This window comes from Hirundo rustica, chromosome 1 (genome assembly GCF_015227805.2).
Source record: "Hirundo rustica isolate bHirRus1 chromosome 1, bHirRus1.pri.v3, whole genome shotgun sequence".
In the NCBI taxonomy this organism is placed as follows: domain Eukaryota; kingdom Metazoa; phylum Chordata; class Aves; order Passeriformes; family Hirundinidae; genus Hirundo; species Hirundo rustica.
The window spans coordinates 8,911,399-8,929,616 of NC_053450.1; the positions used below are offsets into that span (position 1 = coordinate 8,911,399).

General features: G+C 43.0%; 2 protein-coding genes across 5 annotated transcripts in view; both read left to right on the forward strand.

The window, feature by feature from the left end:
• The window catches only part of ASAP1 (ArfGAP with SH3 domain, ankyrin repeat and PH domain 1), a 126,726-nt gene extending 117,267 nt beyond the window's left edge, over positions 1–9,459 (forward strand). For all 3 annotated transcript variants that reach the window (XM_040083102.2, XM_058419400.1, XM_058419397.1), the window contains exons 27-29: positions 440–942; positions 4,763–4,885; positions 6,795–9,459. In XM_040083102.2, the coding sequence (XP_039939036.1) occupies positions 440–942; positions 4,763–4,885; positions 6,795–6,869 (701 nt within the window). In that variant the 3' untranslated portion in view covers positions 6,870–9,459. The remainder of the gene's footprint in view (positions 1–439; positions 943–4,762; positions 4,886–6,794) is intronic.
• Positions 9,460–14,982: 5,523 nt separating this feature from the next.
• Positions 14,983–18,218, forward strand: part of CYRIB (CYFIP related Rac1 interactor B) — a 97,294-nt gene continuing 94,058 nt past the window's right edge. Inside the window, exon 1 of one of the 2 annotated variants that reach the window (XM_040060035.2) lies at positions 14,983–15,066. The gene's annotated coding sequence lies outside the window, so the exon portion shown is untranslated. The remainder of the gene's footprint in view (positions 15,067–18,218) is intronic. The other variant, XM_040060012.2, reaches the window with a different exon arrangement.

The window sequence follows — 18,218 nt, forward strand, 5'->3', positions numbered from 1 at the left end:
GAGTCAGGTGGGTTTTTGTATGGAATTCAGCTGTATATGTGAATAATTGTCATTAAAAATAAATTTTGTTACAGCCATGCCAATTGGTCTATAGGTGGTTTTCAAAGTCTTTTATTATATTTCATACTTTTTGGGTTAGGTCCGAAAAGTGATCACTTTATTTGATTTGAAGTAAATAATTTATGAATTGACATCTAACAGCCGATGGGATAAGCACTGCTGCCCTACAGGAGGAGCAATTAAAGGAGACCTCAGTGAACGAGGGTTGTGTAAAGTTGTATTATTTTGCTTTTGTCATAGACTAGGGGGACTTATGGGCAGTTATGGGCCTCGGTGACCGTGTGGTCATTGACACGATTGCAGTTTTGATATATGCCTCACTTCTTTAATATTAAAATATTAAGATTGTGAAAAACATTATTTTGCTTTTTTCTTTTAGTGGCACTAAGAAAAATTGAAACCAGTCATCATCTTTCAATAGATAAATCCCATCAGCACATGGAAATGTTTCAGAAGCCCTCACTATCCATCGATATACCACAGAAACCACAGCCTGGAGACTTACCCCCAAAGCCTCTGCCTCTGGAATTAACTCAGAAACCTCAGATGGGAGATTTACCCCCAAAGCCTGGAGAACTACCCCCAAAGCCTCAGCTAGGAGACTTGCCACCAAAACCACAGCTTGGAGACTTACCTCCAAAGCCACAAATGAAGGACCTTCCTCCAAAACCTCAGTTAGGAGAGCTGTTGGCTAAAACTCAAGGTGGAGAAGCAGCACCGAAGCTTCAGCCCTCAGAGGCAAATCAAAAATCTCACTCCATAGATCTTTCTCCAAATGTACAATCCAGAGACACCGTCCAAAGGCAAGCATCTGAAGAGTCTAATGACATAACACACACCCTGCCAGAAACCCCCGTACCACTTCCCAGGAAAATAAATATGGTAAGTGTTACTCCAGCTCCTTGGAAGTAACAGCCATAGGGCTTTCTGTGCACCCTTGAGCTGTGCACTCAAGGCAGCATAAAGCTATAGGCTGGGGTAGGGAACCAGGAGCTCTTTTTGTGCCCCAAAGCAACTTCAGCAAATGTTGGGGGTTTTCAAGGCCTCCTGCATGCTCAAACATATACTTGCAACATAAAACAATAACCTTGGGAGCATGACAATGTATTTTGATTAATTGGGATTTAAGTATTTATTATATCTATGGCAATCACAACTCTAAACGAATTGATGGTTTTCTCTGTTGTCTTTGTCATGGGTCTGTGTTTCTTAGATTGCTAGAATATTTATATTTTTGACTTTGTAAGCTTTAAGAAGGGATGTTAGCACCTGTTGTCGGTAGATGCAAATTTAAAGTCAGCTGTGACAAACAGTAAATGTCCCTGTCATGAGTGTTTAATGTTGATGTACTTAATGTGAATGTACTTAATGCTTGAGGTGTAGGTTCAGATATATTGACAAAGTGAAAAAATTGACATTTCTGCATGGTGTGTAGTAGTAGATCTGGAACTTTAACTTGATTCCAACCCCCAATTTATCTTGCTGTTGATCTTTCTAGCCAGTACAATTTCCAACAGAGGATTCTTAATGTATATGTATATTGAGGTAACTGAAACTCCAGAGGTTTCTTGAGATTTTCATAATGAAGAATGCATCACAAAGGAGATGGTTTTGTTTGTCAGATTGGCCATGCAAAGCACTTATGTAAAAAGGAAATAAGACTTCATTCTAGTGAAACAGTGAAAGCAGAGGGTGTTTCTGCCTTGTGCTTGTCTGAGGAAGAGCCCTGTGGAGCCATCATTCTTGCCTTCTGGTATGGACTTGCCTGTAAGCTCCTGTCTGAACTGAGGACACCAGAGTCGTTGCTTAGGCTTCCTGAGTATTCTGGAGTTTAAATATTACAGGGAATCAGATCAAAAAGTGTTTGTTTACTTATGTACTTTTAAATATAAGCAGACAAGTGATGCTGGTCATTCTCAGCTACTTTTCACTTTATTAAAGAAGAAAAGAAAGCAAATAATGGATTACCTGTTTAGTTTGGTTACTTTTAGCTTTTTTTAAACTGTCACCCTACTGTATACAGAAAAATTCTGAGGAGAGGTTCTTTGTTCTCTAAATTCAGCCATTTTCACATGCAGTAAATTAAATAGTTCTGCTGCTGTGCAGTGACTGAAGCTATTCTGTATCTTCCCAGTGTGTTTATATATATATATATATATATAGGTATATGTATAAATGTGTGTGTGTATCTATCACCAGGGTTTTGCACATCTTTGCATGCACACTTGTATCTCTTCATGTTCAGTGCAGCCTTTTTTGCTCGAGTGATAATGTGCAAGGATTCCTCTGAAGTGTATCTTGCCTCCATTTTCATCCTCTGGCTGTATCCTCTGCACAAAGCTGGTGAAATGCTTCATCCCAGTGAGCAGTGACACCCACGACAGCAGCCACTGGGCTTGACTATTTAGCCACTAAAGAGAGAAGCATAGTTTATTTTTATTGGTAGTTTTAGAAAATTAATTGTTCAGAAATACAATCTAAAAATTCCAATGCTGCTAATTTATAAGGATTTGAAAGGATATTTTTAGAGAAACAAAACTTGCACTAAGTGCTCCTGAAATCCCACTGAGCACTGGAACGTTCTTTTGTGTGTGTGTGTGTGGTAGTTTCTATACAGGACACAAAATACTCATTTTTAAAGGGAAAAAAAAAAAAAAGTTGAATGTACATAAGAGCATGGTTGCATTATTAATGATCACAGCCTCTCACTACTGTTCAATTTTAAGCATAAAATGTCTAGTTAATAAGCACTGTTGGGTACAGGGAGTCAGTGTTGGGTATTTGTTTTTTAGTGCCAGATTACATTTCCTAGAGTTGCTTCCATGTCTTTACAAACCAATGCCACAAACCGTTCTGGAACATGAAAGAAATATCTTCTGGAACACTTGTGCTCTCTACATATCCATCCTTTTTTATACCTCCCCATGATTAAATACACCTTGAACTTAAATGCTTCTTTTTGCTGCTCTCTGTGAAAGGAATAAAATGTTAAGATCTGATGGAACCAGAGTAATTCCCATAATTTCTCATCTACTCTCACAAGCTGAGTTCCATACATTTTTCTGAGTTTAGAGGAATGTAATTGTCTTTATTCTTTTTATTGAACAATACAATTTTTACCTTACAGAAGTAGTTGCTTCCCTTCATCCCTGGAGGATTGATTGGGAGGGAGCACTCTTGGTTTGTAAAAATTCTTTGGAGTTGAAAGCTAGGACTGTCCTCAAGCACCCATTCCTGTTGAATTCCAGTCCCTAGTGCTAGATGAGATTTTTAAATTATATGAATATATTTTTAAGAAAAGAGGAAGCTTTCTTTGAAGTGACTTCTAACTGCAGTAAGACTTTGCTGAAGAAAAAAAAACCTTGCTCTTGTATGATCTTCAGGCATTTCTCTTTATTTGTCTTGAGGGTTTTTGTTTGGTTGGTTGTTTTTTGTTTTGTTGTTTTTTTTTTTATTATTTATTTTTATGTTGTGTTAACTGCTTTCTCCCTTAAATCCCCCTGTGACTTTTATTTTTCTATACCTTGAGTTTAGTGTGAATGCTTTTTTCAGTGTGTCTATTCTGCTGTTGAGCTGCAGGGATTTTTTTTTTTTTTTTTTTTGCCAAGACACGGAGGAATTTCAAGTGGATAGGTAACAGCAAAGAAAAGACTCCCCAGGAAATTTCCTCTGTGAAGTTAGTTTTGGCTCAAATTCCTCTAAACCTGCTGACTCTTCCCTGCATAGCCCTTCTGCTTCTCATCTCCTTCTGCTCTTCTTGTGTTTTTGCATTCTTGTTAACTGATTACTTCTGTTAAAAGAAGTAACTGTAGGTTTTGAAGAGGTGTGGGTATGAAAATACAGGAATATAAAGTAGCAAGAGTGTTTTGCTGTGAATATTTCTTACTCTATTTGGAAATCATTTAAGTCATCTTCCCTGCCATAAGAAACATATGTTTGGGGAGGAGTCCATGGCTGAGGCTTTTTTCATGTGAATTAGCAGCATGCAGCAAAGTATGACCTAGAAAATACTTGGACTCAGAATGGTAGAGCTGTGAGAATATCTAGTGTGAATTATCATCAGAAAATAGTACTGCCATCTGATACTAAGGTAATTTTAGTAAGAAATTGCTAACATTTGGATGGAAAAATTGCTAAAAAAATAATTTCCAGTCCTGTAAACAGATTTGAAATCAAAGAATACTGTATTTTTGCACTAGATCCAAAACCAAAACTGTAAGGAATACTGGGATTTCAATGCAGCATTTTCCTCAGTCCTTACCTCTTTTGAAGACTGGATTTAATTTTCTGTTCATGGTGGGTTTTTTGATGAGGTATGTATTAAAGGAGAAAGAGAGTGCTTTCAGACTAGAACAATGTAAAGACATTATTTAAACTTTGTTCACCAGAGGAAGCAGAGGTTACTTAAGCCCTCTTAAGGGCTACATGTTAAGCACTACACATTATGTTCTGCTGGAAGTTCTGAATCTTAAGGGAAAAAAAAAAAAAAAAAGAAAAAACTACAACTGTGTAGGAAACTTTTTTTTAAAATATCCTTGTTGAAGCAGAGTTTTTGGATTTCTGTATTCCCAGTTGCAGGGAAAGTAATTGATAGTCTTCACTTTCTTGTAAAATAGAACACAACTAAAAGGTAAAATTCATATCACACATATTTTTTCACTGTTTCTCATGTCCTTCATCTCAAACTTCATTCTTTTTTTAGGGGAAAAACAAAGTTAGGCGAGTGAAGACAATTTATGACTGCCAGGCAGATAATGATGATGAACTCACATTTGTTGAAGGAGAAGTAATTATTGTAACTGGTGAAGAGGACCAAGAGTGGTGGGTATGTATCTTTCCCTTTTACAGTTCCACATAACTTCTTTATATTTTTTATAGGAAAGCCTCTTTTTCCAAATGTAGAGGGTTTATTTTTATTTTTGATTGTAGGTGGTGGGTTTTCTTTTTGTTTTGCTTTGATTTTTGTTTGGTTTCTTTTTTGCCTCAGCTAACAGCCAGCCCTTAAACTTCTATTAGAGAAAACCCTTTTATCTGGGAGGGAGAGTCTGTTAGAGCCAGCCCCACCAGGTTTAGCTTTATTGCTGGCTTATACAGCACATATTTACACTCTCTGTAATGCACACAGCCTTTCATTAAATGAAGAAGTGGTGATTCTTACTCCATATAACAAACTTATACCCTCCATGAAAATGAGATGTGTAATAATCTACAAAAATGTTAAGTTATACCTACAGGGTTTGCTGGAAATCTAAAGAATTTAAAGAATTGATGCTATAATCTGATGGTTTTCTTCTGAAATGATGGGCAGATAACATTTTCTTTCCCTTCTTCCCTCTTATATCCCTATTTCATACCATACTCCCCCTATTATGGACTGCATATTGTTCAAGTGCTAACGCCAGGTTTTTCTCAACCCCACATGAAGGCTCCAGCCTTTCTTGACAATCCAGCTCATGTCCCTAAAGCCCTGCTACATCATATATCCCTGCCAAAGAATTATTACTAGGGATAAGGAGGCAAATTTAATTTGACTGACTGAAACAAATTCTAATTGCTATGCTGCCTGTGATATCCTAATCTAAGTGCAGCACAACCTTTGCTGTTTTGATTGCAGCTTTGTTTTCCTCTCACTCATCATGTAAGTGTGGAAGACTTTCAACTGAAAAGCTGATATCATAAGAGCAGTGCCCAGTGAAAAGTGTCTGTGTTGCCAATATCACCTAATCCCTGATGACTCCTGCATTCCCTGCTGGATCTATTTTATGAAGTGGCTTTTTAAGCCCCTTGGGGACATGCCCAGCAAGTTCCATGAAGCACCCAGTGTGAGTGTTTCTGAGAAGGGAAACAAGGGCTGTTGACTCATATGCTTCAAAACTTTGGCTCTCCAAGAGGAAATGGCCAGCCCTGTATGTTTCCCCGTCCCATTTTGTAAGCTTGTGGAAGAGGAAGGAAGGTACACCATTATTCTCAAAGTAGTGAGCAGCACTGTAGCAGGGTAAGAAGACAGTTATGTGGTCAGTCAGGGCTGCTGCTCCAGTGCTATTCAGTAGTTGTTTATAATTATTCATTTGAAACATGGAAAGTTCATATAAAATATTCCATTATTTTTGAATCTCTTTGAATAAGTTTATTAGCTATTTCTTTATAAATAATCATTATGCAGAAGATGTAGGAAGTTGTAGCTGAAGGACACTTAATCAGACAACACTGTGATTTGTTATAAACACTAGTATGTACCTAAATCATTAGGTATCATATAAATTCAATGAGAAAACAGCTGGGCTTTTATCACCTTAAGTGAAACATGCAGATTATCATGAGTAACTTCACAAATATCGCAGACAATTCCCTTCAGTGAGATGTTCAGGACTTATTCACTTAACTAAGATAAGTGGTTTGCAGAGATGTTACTGAAAATCTGCCTGTCAGACAAAAGAAACACAGGCTTCTGTTTTGATGAGATTGTTGAAATTCAGTGGTGTATGTAAGTTGCCTAAAAAAAAAAAAAAATCTATTTAGATTTGTCTTATTTATAACATGCTTGTGCAGTTTCATTTTGTTCCTTTACACAAATCCAAATGTTAACTAAGGTCTGCTTCAGATTGTCCAAGAGGTTGCTGAGGCTCTGTGAGCCATTCTGCTGCTTTTGAATGAATGCAGTCTGTGAAGTCTGTGTGTACACATGCACATCTCTATATATATGTATATATGTACCTTCTTCTCCTGTGTTGCAGATTGGCCACATCGAAGGACAGCCAGAGAGGAAAGGGGTCTTTCCAGTGTCCTTTGTGCACATTCTGTCAGACTAGTCAAAACAAACAAATCCTAAACTTGAGCATTGCACATTCTTCATGCAAGACGGGCTTTTTAGCAAAAGCGAACGCTGCTGCCTCCCTGTAATCCTGTGCACAATTGTATATATAGCTGCTGTTACAAATTAAGAATTCATTTAAGTTTCACCTCATGAGGTTGAATTATATGTATTGTAAATATCCTGTGTTATTCTGCCTTTGCCAGTATTACGGTAGCCTTGGAACCTGGCACGCCTTACCGGGTTTGTTGAAGCCATCCTGGGCATTTAGCACTTCCATCTCTGTCCGTGCTGTCCCACACGTGTGGACTGCCAGCTTTCCAACATAGGTGGTCTCTGTCACCCACGTAACTGTACAGAAAGGACTGTTCCTAATAACTTGGTATTCTCAATATACAATTAGCAGAAAGTTAGAATGAGTGAATGGTTTTGGACAATTTAAAGATCAGTCTGCAGTTCATAAATGTATGCAGTTTACAGCTATGAAACCCACTTCGATATTTATTTAATATAGTGCTCAGTTAAGTGTAATTATGAAGACAAATATTCACTGACTTTACAGATAACAGTAATGTTTTACAGTGTGCATACAGCATTTCATGTTTATATTATGTGGACCTATGCCAAACTGTGATTGCAGTTCCCCTGTGATATTACCTCACTATAAAAAGTTACAAATTTATTTCATTTGAAAACTTACTTTAATGAAAATTAGTCATATTGTTCTTTAGTAGATATGTGTGAAATTTGCTGGTTTCTTTCACTGAATTCTTAGTAACCAAGGACTTCTAGCAAATGTTAACTGTTGACATTGTGCATGCATTTAGACGCTTACTTGAAACCTGCCTTTGTACAAAAGTAGTACTGTAGTCATATAGCTACATTTGAGGAAAAGATTTTAACTTAATTGCTATTCAGGTTAATGTGAGCTTGCAACAGTATTTGTTTATAGCTAAATTGGCTCTTTGAAAAATGATTTTGTGGATTTTTTTCCTCTGTCTTCAACCTTGCTAAAAGTTAGTTACCTAAAATAAATTTTTTAAGTGGTGATATAAGGATAAATTTAAATTATTTCTAATGCTCTAAAAAGTGGAAGCTAAGATGACCTCTTGTGCATTTGGTCCAGCTGGTGATGATAGATATCAGTTCACAAGGATAAGGCTGGTTTTCATGGAGTTCACCAAACTGTGACAGTAATGGTCGTAACCCAAAGCACGAAGTAACAGACAAACGGTCACAAAATTAATTTCTAAGAAAATCTTTGGAAGGCTGCATTTGACCTGAGGTTTCTTGAAAGTTGGTATAAAGTTGCATTGCCAGAAAACACTTCAAAGTATTACTGGAAACTTTAATTTCCTGTGTCACTTTCAACATAATTTTTTAATCTTTTGAAACATCATGCGGTTGTGTTTTTCCCATGGTTTGTCTGTAGCAGGTTCCATGACTTTCATATGTAGTTTTGTATTACTTGCTTTAAATGTTATTTTGGCTTCAGTACCTAGTGCTGCTATTTCAAAGCAGATTGTCTTGGCTGCATGGAAAGATTTTCATTTCATAAAAGCATATCTCAGACTTTCTGAGAACTTTCATTTCTAATACAGTTTTACAAGACTGTAGTCAGTGAATATTTAATTCTGTTTGTGGTTAATTTAGAAACAAATATCTGTCTAAATCCCACATGAAAAAAAATGCAAAACATTTATCAACTATTAATTGTTTTATCATTTATTTTGAAAAAAATTAATTCCAAAAAAAAATATGCAATGCGTGAGCAAGCCTGCTGGCATCTAATCTTCAGTATTACCAGCTCCAGTATTTCAGACTTTTTCTGTTTTTATGGAAAGGAAGTCAGGTTTAGCATTTATTTAGCATTCCATTTTATCCATTACTACAATGTTTTAAGTTGCATTAAAGAACAAAACCTATTCACTTTCGTGGTCAATTGTATTTTTAAGTGATCTTGAAATAAACTGATAAATGCAAATCATATAAAGAAAACCTAGGCATGTAAAATTATGTAGAGTCAAATGTCTATTCTTTTCTACGCTCTTTAAAATAGTATACATATGCATTTTATAAAATTAAATGAGTTCCATAAGGAACAATAGTTCTGTTTATTCTGGCTTATTGTGGGTCATAAGAAATCTGAAAATGTATGATATTGATTGAGTTTAAGTACAGTATTATATTTGAACTCAATGAGCCACTGTCTGCAATTTTGTATATGACATAGTATTTGGAAAGTCTAAATCTTTATGGAAAATTAGCTGATAAAGGGTTGGGGGGAGGGGCAGGGGAAGGTGCCCCCAGAGGGGGAAGTTTGCTCTGCAGATGATGTCTTATTTACTGTTGAACAACAGTTGCTATTTATTTTTTTATTACATAGTACATCAACGTGTACAGAAATCAGATCTGGTCATGCCACTAGTTAAAATCTTGACTTCTCATTGAATGTTAAGGTGAAACATCAGTACACATGTCTATTCACATGTATTTAATGTGACAGTTTTTGAGTACTGTATGTGTTAATTTCTACTTTTTTAATATTTAAAATTGCTTTTAAATAAATGTATTCAGTTGATCCCAGATATCTGAACGAGGCCCTTTTTGTCAACTGGAATATCTTCTAGGGAGAAAGTCTGAATTCCAAACAGGTAGAACTAAGACATTTGAAATGTTTTCTCTTGAATATAAAGCACTCCTTATAAAACGCAATTAAGTGTGTATCTCTTTAACAGCTGTTAAATATGGATGCAATTGCCTTTATCTGGAAAACTTTACTTACTAAAGTTAGCCTCAAACCACTTGTTTTGTCCATGAGTTTCGATTGCTTTCTCTCTGGCCTTGGCAGGCTCTGTGGGCTCCCAGCCCCTCTGTGTTGTTTCCACAGCAGCCCCTGGGGCTGAAGGAACCATTCACAAACTGTCCGTGGGCAGGATCTCCCAGCCTGGCAGCAGCTCTCACACCAACTAGAGCAGTACTAATCTTTCCTGGGTGGAGTGACTTCATTGCTTAGAATTTCAGTCCTGACCCAGCTTGCAGGGGTCATTTTTCCCGCATCCCTGACTCAGTTCTTGGATGCTTTTCATTTAAGACCCATTCCTGTCAAAGCTACTCCAAAATGAGCGAGTCACTTGAAATTGCTAGAAAGCACCAAGAACATCCTTTAGCCAGAGGAAAAGCTGGAGTGTGGAGCTATCAGATCTGGTTTGTGTCAGGAATGGTGGCTGCCACAGCACAGGGCTCAGGAGACTGCTGTGGTGAGAACTTCTTCAGACTGGATTGAGGCACTGGTGTGGTCACCACCATCACACAACATTCTGCTTGCTTTGTTTGGGGCTTTCAAATCTACATAGGCTCAACATGGGGGATTGAAGGGGGCAAATATGGATGTGGGGCAGGAGAATCAGTCTGGTTAAATATCGTGTTCTTTCTTGATTTCTACTGTGGCACAATATTTCCCATAAAGCATTCAGAGAGACATTGACTCCAACAGCCTCAGTTCTCTGCCCTCCTTTTATTACGTGTTCTTCAGTGACATGTATTGATTTATTTTCCTTAGTCAAAACTGAGGTGGATATCTCATATACTTTTGGAGCAGCAGAAAACAAGACAGACGCATGCCCAGAGTACTCCCTTGTTGTTCAAAGTTTCAGTCTCCGTACCACCCTTCTCCTGGCAAACATAAAATGCTCATAGTTAAACAGAAAATTGGCAGTCTATACCAGTGAAAGTGGTGCAAATATTAAATACCAAAAAATGAAACTCAAAGTAGCTCCCTATTGCACAACAGAAAACAAACAGTTCAACCGTATAAATCTGATTTGTTTTCAGATGCTTCCCCTCCCCAGAAGTCTCTAGTTCTGTGTGGTAGTTCACCTGAGTATCAACAGCTTTATTTTCCCCTGCTCCACTGTTACAGAATTTTGTGCCACTCCCACCCTGGACTGGGAACCCTTCCGTGTCATGAAACCAGAACTAGACAGAGGAGCAAATGTCCATAAGTAAATGAAGTTCAACTTCAGGCTTTACATTCTTACAGAGAGCTTCTCACCTTAAGAGTTTAAGGCTCTTGGGGATGCTTTTATTGGACCCTTTAGCCCTTCTGAAACAGCTGGAGGCTTTTTGGGAGGATGAAAAATGCACACATGACTGTAAGATTGTTTCCTCTGCATAGCTGCAAGACAACATTTTTCTTATCTAATACAAACAAACTATTCTAAGTCGTCTTAATGATTCTTTTAGGGCTATACATAACAAGATTTACAGCTCTGTCATCTGCTGAAGGAGTGCTCAGGTTTCTTCTTGAGATAAGCTAAGTGCTGTTTGTCAACTCGCGCTTAGCTGCCACCCCCCTGAGCTGCAGCGGGCACAAAACCTGCACGTCTTGGCTGGTTCTGGTCAGCTGCTGCTCGGGAACAGTAAAAACGATAGTGTGTCATCGTACAGGCTCTGCCTTGTTCCTCTGTAAATTACAGAACAGATCCTCCCGGCTGCAGCAAGGCGGATGTCTGCTCCAGTCCTTTTGTAATGGTGGGGGCAGGGAGGAAAGTTTGTGACAGCTGTCACATCTGTTAAGCTGTCAGAGGAAGGGGGAAGCTGATTTTCTGCACTACCTAAAGAGTGTTTTGAACAAGGTTTAAGCTTACCTGGAACTTTAAGTCCAGTGTTGACTCTATTAAAATGCTGTTCCTAACCAGTTTGACCTGTGTTCTTGTTGTGTCTGATCAGAAAAATCCCTTCCTCCTATGCTTTTTGCTCTTCTCTGAAAAGCTGTGTGGTTTTTTGGTTTGGTTTGATTTTATTTGTTTGGTTTGTTTGTTTCTCACCCCTCCCCCCCCCCTCAGGATTGAAGATAATTTTGTGCCTCAGTTACCACCAGAAATTATGAATCTGATTTCTCTCTCACAGTCTCATTGAGTGGATGGATCAACCCTGAGCAGTCAAACTGCTCTAGAATGGCTGCTCTAGAAGTTGGTTCTTGTATTTAACTTTGTTACTTCAAAACAGTAGCATTAGGCTTTGTTTTTTGATTACTAATTAATTTCCTCACTCTTTTCCTCCAGGAATAACTTACTATCTCTGCCTGCAAACTTACAAGCTTAAGTTGCTCTTAAAACTGTTTTAGTACTGTTCTTCATCTCTCCCTGCTCTCAAATCCCTACTTCAGTCGGTGGCAACAGTCTTCTGAGTGGGGGGTCTTAGTCCCTAAATAACACTCAAAAATTTAAGTATCAGAAAGGACTGAAATATGTTCCTGAACTTCAGACTGAAGGAAAGACAAGGCACTTTAAGTTGAATGTGCTCAAAAAAGGCCAGCAGCTGTTTGGTGATTAGGCAGGGGTTTATTGTGGTTTTCTGTTGGAGCCTGCAGATTTCCTTAATGACCTGACACCAGCAGCCACTTACTTGCTGCTTTAGACACCTCAAAGACAAAGAAGACTTTTTTTTCAAATAAGGAAAGGTTCTTCTGCCTGTAATCACTTGTCTATTCGGCATCCATAGCTCCAGATCTACATATCCAAATGCCTTCCCTTTATTCACTGTAGGGTTTGAATTCAGAGCTGTAGCCCTACTTTAACAACTGTAGGCAGGAAAGCAAGAGCCCCAGTCAGCTGAGCAGTAACTGAGCTGCAGCCAGCCACATGTTCTCATTTCAGAAGAGACTTTTTTTATTGTGTGGAAACCCACCCAGGAACTAGGGAAAAAAAAAAAAATAAAAAATACACCACCCCAAAATAAAACCTGTGGAGCAATTTCAGGACCACTACAGTAGTTCTGACCTCTGTGGATAGAAGTGTGGGTATGAAGGGCAGATTTGTGATCCGGGATACTGCTCAGTCTCTGTCCTCCCTACAGGAACAGGGCCAAGTTCTGCAGAAAGAAACAGAACAAATGTTAAACCTGCCTTGACAGAGTGCACAGAGCTGTTTAAAAGGCAAGTTTGGCAGTCTGGACGTCAGGAGAGTGGGAAACATCTTCATCTGAAGTGAACTGACATCAAGTGAGGCTGGAAGATGGGGAGTTCCAAGACTTTTGCAGAGTATAGAAATAAATCTGAGCTCTGCATGTGCCTCAAGGCAGAGACATGAGAAGAGCAGGGGACGGAGGCCATCACATACCCCAGCTCAGACATCTTTGTAAGAGTATAAACGACTCCATTGTTAATGTGAAGATCAACATAAGGAGTCAGCAGCTGTCCTGTGAGCACTGCCTCCAGGCTGGCCATACACTTACCTGAGAGGTCAAGGTAATGCAGACTTCAGTGAAGTGAAGGTTCCTTGCCCAGGAGAAGCAGCAAGACCTTAGCAAGTAGAACTTGGGGTAGCAGGGCAGTGAGTCCCTCTGGTCAGCATTATGCAAGTAGCTGCTGTAATTACTGGGCCCTGGGAAGGAGCAGCAGGGCCTGTTCCTCACCTTTGCCTGTAAGCAAGGAGGTGCTGCTGCCCTGCCAGAGCAAGCTCTGGCTGCAGCCTCACACAGGACCCGGGTGCACCCTTAGATGTAGTTCTGGCACCCTCACTTCCTCCTTGGAGCAGATCTGGAACAGCCACCTTGCTTAGGGACAGAACATCCTTTAACCTGACATGTTCTCTACCAGGGCTGTCTGGATGAGGTGCTGCTGGGTCCAGCAGAAAAACTCCTTCCGTTCCCCCTTCTCTGCCAGGATATAGAGAAATTTGAGAGGGGAGGAAAAAACTAACAACAGAACACCAAGAAATTTGGGGGTGGATAAACCCTCTCTACTTTAAAACCCTTGAGAGCAAGATTTGTTCTTCTCATTTGCCCATGGCAGTTCCATCTAAATGTTTTTCATGCCAAATGGAACCCCTGGTAATGTTTATTTAGAGGGGGACTGCCAGGGGTCATGGCTTCCCTCTGTCTGTAGAGCAGGAGCCTGCTCTGCCTGTGACCCACAGCTTTAGCTGCTTGCCTGGTGGAATATAAAAGAAGGTACCAAAGGAAGTACTTCTCCATAGGGGTCCCAGTACCTACAGGGCTTCTCTGCACCCCAGCCTCACTGCTGCCCACATCTCCATCTGCTTTGGGCAAAAGATGGGACTTATAGCCATCGTGGCCTTGGGGGCTGCAGAGTGAACTGAAGCATCCCCCCACCAGCGACTGACAGTAAAGCTGGGAAGCAAAATGCTATTTAGAGAAATTACCTTAAGACGTGTTTCCCACACCTAATCCCTGTCCCTTCCTGAAAGGGATTGATGGTGCAGGAGAACAACTGCATCTATTGCTAGAGGGAGAGCTTCCTGAGGAGCAGATGGAGAAGCCATGTCCTGGGGGGACCCTTAATCCTCCTGCAACCAAGATGTCATCAGTTGTTAACAGGATGGAGAAGACGAAAGAGAACAACGTGCCTCAGAGATGTCACAACTGCTCTGGACTCTGAGTGTAGCTCTAGAGATGGAAGGATCCCCTGGGATTCTTCCCAAGGAGACAGCAGGCCTTGATGAGTTCTTTCTTTGATCCTCCAAAGGCAGTCTTACAGACAATGTCTCACTGAAGTGGCTTGGCTGCCGGGCTGGATAACCAGGCCCTGACCATAGCAGGGACCAACACCTGCCTTTGGAGGTGCCAACAGCCCTGTCCCGCGGTGTCACTCCTTCCCTGGGCACAAGCCTGCAGCCCCAGGTGCTGCTCGGGCCAGGGCAGCTCCAGCAGAGCCTGCAGCCAGGAGACTGGTGGAGATGGCTGGGTTTTGTTGCACACATTTGAAGCCTGCAAGGTGCTGCGGCATGTGGCTGCTCCCTTTGCACGGCTACAGAGCCTCGCCCGTGCTCTGCTGCGTTGTGTGTGCTTCCTGCGTGCTCGCCCGTGAGGGCAGGGCCGTAACTGGCTCCTCACGAAGGGTCTCTCCTGGCCCCCCGGGATGGATGTGGGGGCTGATGCGAAGGCTCTGACCTGCGCCCCATCCTTTCCCCCCGGCCCGTCGGAGTGAACAGCCCGCGAGTGCCGCTGGCCGGCGGGGCCTGCCCGGGGGAGCCGCAGCCGCCCGGGGGTGCCGGGGGGAACCTCGTCAGGGGCCCGGGATCGGAGTCGGGCGCGGCGAAGGTGCCGGGGCCGCCTCTCCCTCCCCCCGCGCCGCTTCCTTTTATATCGATGCGGCACCGCCGCCCGCAGCCACAACCTGCGGCCGTGACGCCGCCGGCAGCCGGAGGGACGAGGCTGCGCCCCGTGCCCAGGTAAGGGCTGCCCGCGACCCCCGGGCGGGCGGAGCGGGGCGCGGAGGCGGCGGCGAGGGGCGGCTCAACGGGAGCGAGAGGGAGATGGGGATCGCCTAAGGAGCCGCCTGACCGGAGCCGTGGGGTGAGCGCCCGTGGGGAGCCGCGGGGCGGAGGGGAGCCGGGAAGGAGCCGTGGCAGCCCCCGCCGCGCTGTCCCCATCCCCGGGCGGGAAGGCGCAGCCCCCGCAGAGGATGCTCAGCGCTGCCCGGGTAGCCCCGCGCCTTCCCGGCCGCCTCCCGCCGCGCCGGGTGCTCTGTGGGGCCGCGGAGAGAGCACAAGGGCGGCCGGAGGCAGCTCTGGCCGAGCTCTGCTTTCCCCAGGGCACGGGGAATGCGAGGCCGCCCGGGTCAGGAGGGGCCGAGGCGGATCCGCTCCTGTCTGCGAGGGGGGTGACGGGCCGGGCACGGGAGGTCCTGTGTGCCCTGGGTCCAGGCACGGATCCAGCGAGCGGTGTGAGAGCCCTGCACCAGCCCACACCATCTCCAGTCACTGCCGGATTGAAGCCGAGCAGCAGCACGCTGGGCCGGCCTCAGGAGGAAGCCGTGGTTTGGTCCTGTGCGCCATGGGTGCTGTCTGTGGCCGACCTCGGCCGGCAGCAGCAGTGACCAAGTTAGATGGAGGCTTTTTGTACAGATGCCGGATGCCAGGCCCAGTCGTCTTCGTTCATGCAAATCTTGTACCTAAAAGTTCAGGCAGAAATGTGCTGGACTGGCTGGTGAGAGGGTGAACACTTCTGCTTTGGGGTATCTGGTACTTCCTCATCTGGGCAGGAGCGGTGGTGTGGTTGTGATCATGACTGTGTGAAAACTACCCCTCTCTTGAGCAAGCTGTAGCGTTTCAAAAGGGTTAGTGATGAAACAGAATAGCACAGAGCAGCCCCAAAACAGTGAGGATTACCTAGCTGTATGGTTTGGAGCAGAGTTACCCTTTTGCCATTTAAAAATGAACTCTTATCCCTAATAACCATTTTTTAATATACATAAAAGATGTGTACATTCTTTAAGACCCAAAAAGCCATGAAGATGATGCTTATTCAGTGGGGGTTTTTTAGGGTTGTGATTAAAACAGTAGAAAGGTCCCTTTATTTTATTCAAATACAGAAAAACCTGCATCTGCACCCCAAACTGAGAAGTGCTTTGAAGAGATGTGGGATTTTGGTGGAAGTTTAATGTCTTTCTTGTTTCAGAGCTTGACTGAAAAGGAGGCTGGCAATGGTTGCTGCCTGTTTAATGTTGAGGAGGCCAGAACTGATGCTGTGGGTAGCTGGGAAGTGTTCTTGGTGCCTACGTGTGCTCTGAAGGACCCTCTCAGGTGCACAAAGACACCCAGGATCATTTCAGTGCTTGGCTCTGCTCAGGGTCATCTTGCTTTAGAGAGAAGCAGTATTTGGCTGCATGGCTCCCTCTGGGTTCCCTGCTCAGCAGGGATTAGGAGCCTGTGCCTGGATGCTCTGCAGCTGCTGTTGCAGACAGCAATCCCTACCTGCTGTTTGCTCTTGCTTTCTGGAAGTGCTGCTCAGGCCAGAGATGCTCCCTCATTCGTGCATTCTCTGGCAGTTGTCACCACTTGCTTTCCCAGGGTTGGTGATGTGGTTTCCTCCATGGCTCTGCAGGAGCCCCTAACAGGAAGGAGCTTCTGAGCAGGTCTGAGGCAGTGCTCTGCAGGGAAACTAGGAAGTGTTCAGCAGTGTTCAGTAGAACAGTTGTACCAACAGGACTTTTAAAAGCAATTCCAATAAAGTCCAGAGCATCCTTTTCTCTAACTGAGATCGATAGTTCAGACTGCTCAGCAAGGAGCATGTGCGATGGATTTTCAATAATTGGCACAGCACAGCTCAGGCCTGAGGAAAAAATTATTAGGCCTCATTCCATGCCTCTAAATCTGAGTGTGCCCAGCAAGAGCACTGGGAGAGGCTGATGCACTGCGGAGAGTTAAAAAACGTTAATGCTACCTCGAGCATGGAAGTGTACAGCCATTCTCAACTACTATTTATTTCTTTGTACTCAGAGGTATCAGAGGATACACAGTGGCTCACAAATATAAAGACTGGTATTTGAGATACTTCCTGTGCTTGTTGGAGGAGAACAAGGCCCAGAGTATTTTGAAAGTAAAAGCCTATTTCCTGTGAAAAACTGCTGAAGTGACGTGTGAGATTGTTTCAGAGCTGGAGGCAGAGGCGATGATTCAGGCCAGCAGGGCTGGCAGCTGGGCTGGTGTGAGGCCGAGCGGAGCGTGCTGAGCACCAGCCTGTCTAAACCTGCAGACAGGGCACAGGCACAGCATCGTGTGCTCCTCTTGCCCTGGGAACAGGAAGATAGGCTGTGTCCTCTGGCTGCAGACAGCCTCAGGGGCTTGATTAGGGACTAGAGGTTGGTCTGCCAGCAGGTAAAAGCAGATCTGCTCTGGCTGAGTAAGTACATGCTCCAGAAGCTCTGTAGAGAGCCAGCGTAGCTCTCTGGGCTACCCAAGCACAAAGGTGATTCCATTGTGGTACCAGGACTGTTTCTGTATGCTGAAGGTTATTCCTGCACTGCTCTCTCTACCCTGACTTAGACTTGTCTCTGAGGTTAGTTCAGTCTGAGACCTGTCTTCCTGATCGTCTGGTTTAGGTTTTTCTTTAGTGCTTTACCATGGCTGCGAGCCTGCTTATCAGCTGAATCACTGCCCCCATGCAGACCTGCACAGTTCCACTGGGAGCTGAATCCAGCTTGCTGGCTCCCAGGAGCCGTGTCCCCCCCGCAGCAGCTCAGCTCTGAGGGAGGAGGTGGCTGGGAGCAGAACACAGCCTGACAGACAGTCTGCTGGAACACAGTTGCTGGAGCTGGTTTTCAAATCTGCAGCAGGGCTGTATCTCACAGTAGGTAGGAAGCACTTTGCACAGTGTCTGCAGTCACTCAGCTGTTGGAAACCTTTGTTCTGTGCTGCTCTGTGTGAAGCTTGATATAGATTGGATTTTTTTTTTTTTTTTTTTTTTTTTTTTTTTTTTTTTTTTTTTTTTTTTGGTGCTTGAGTTCTATTACTGTCCTTGCTGGGTATATTTTTAAACAAATACTGCACACATGAATTTATTCCCTTGAGGTCTTTCTGCACTAGAGATGTTCAAACTGAAC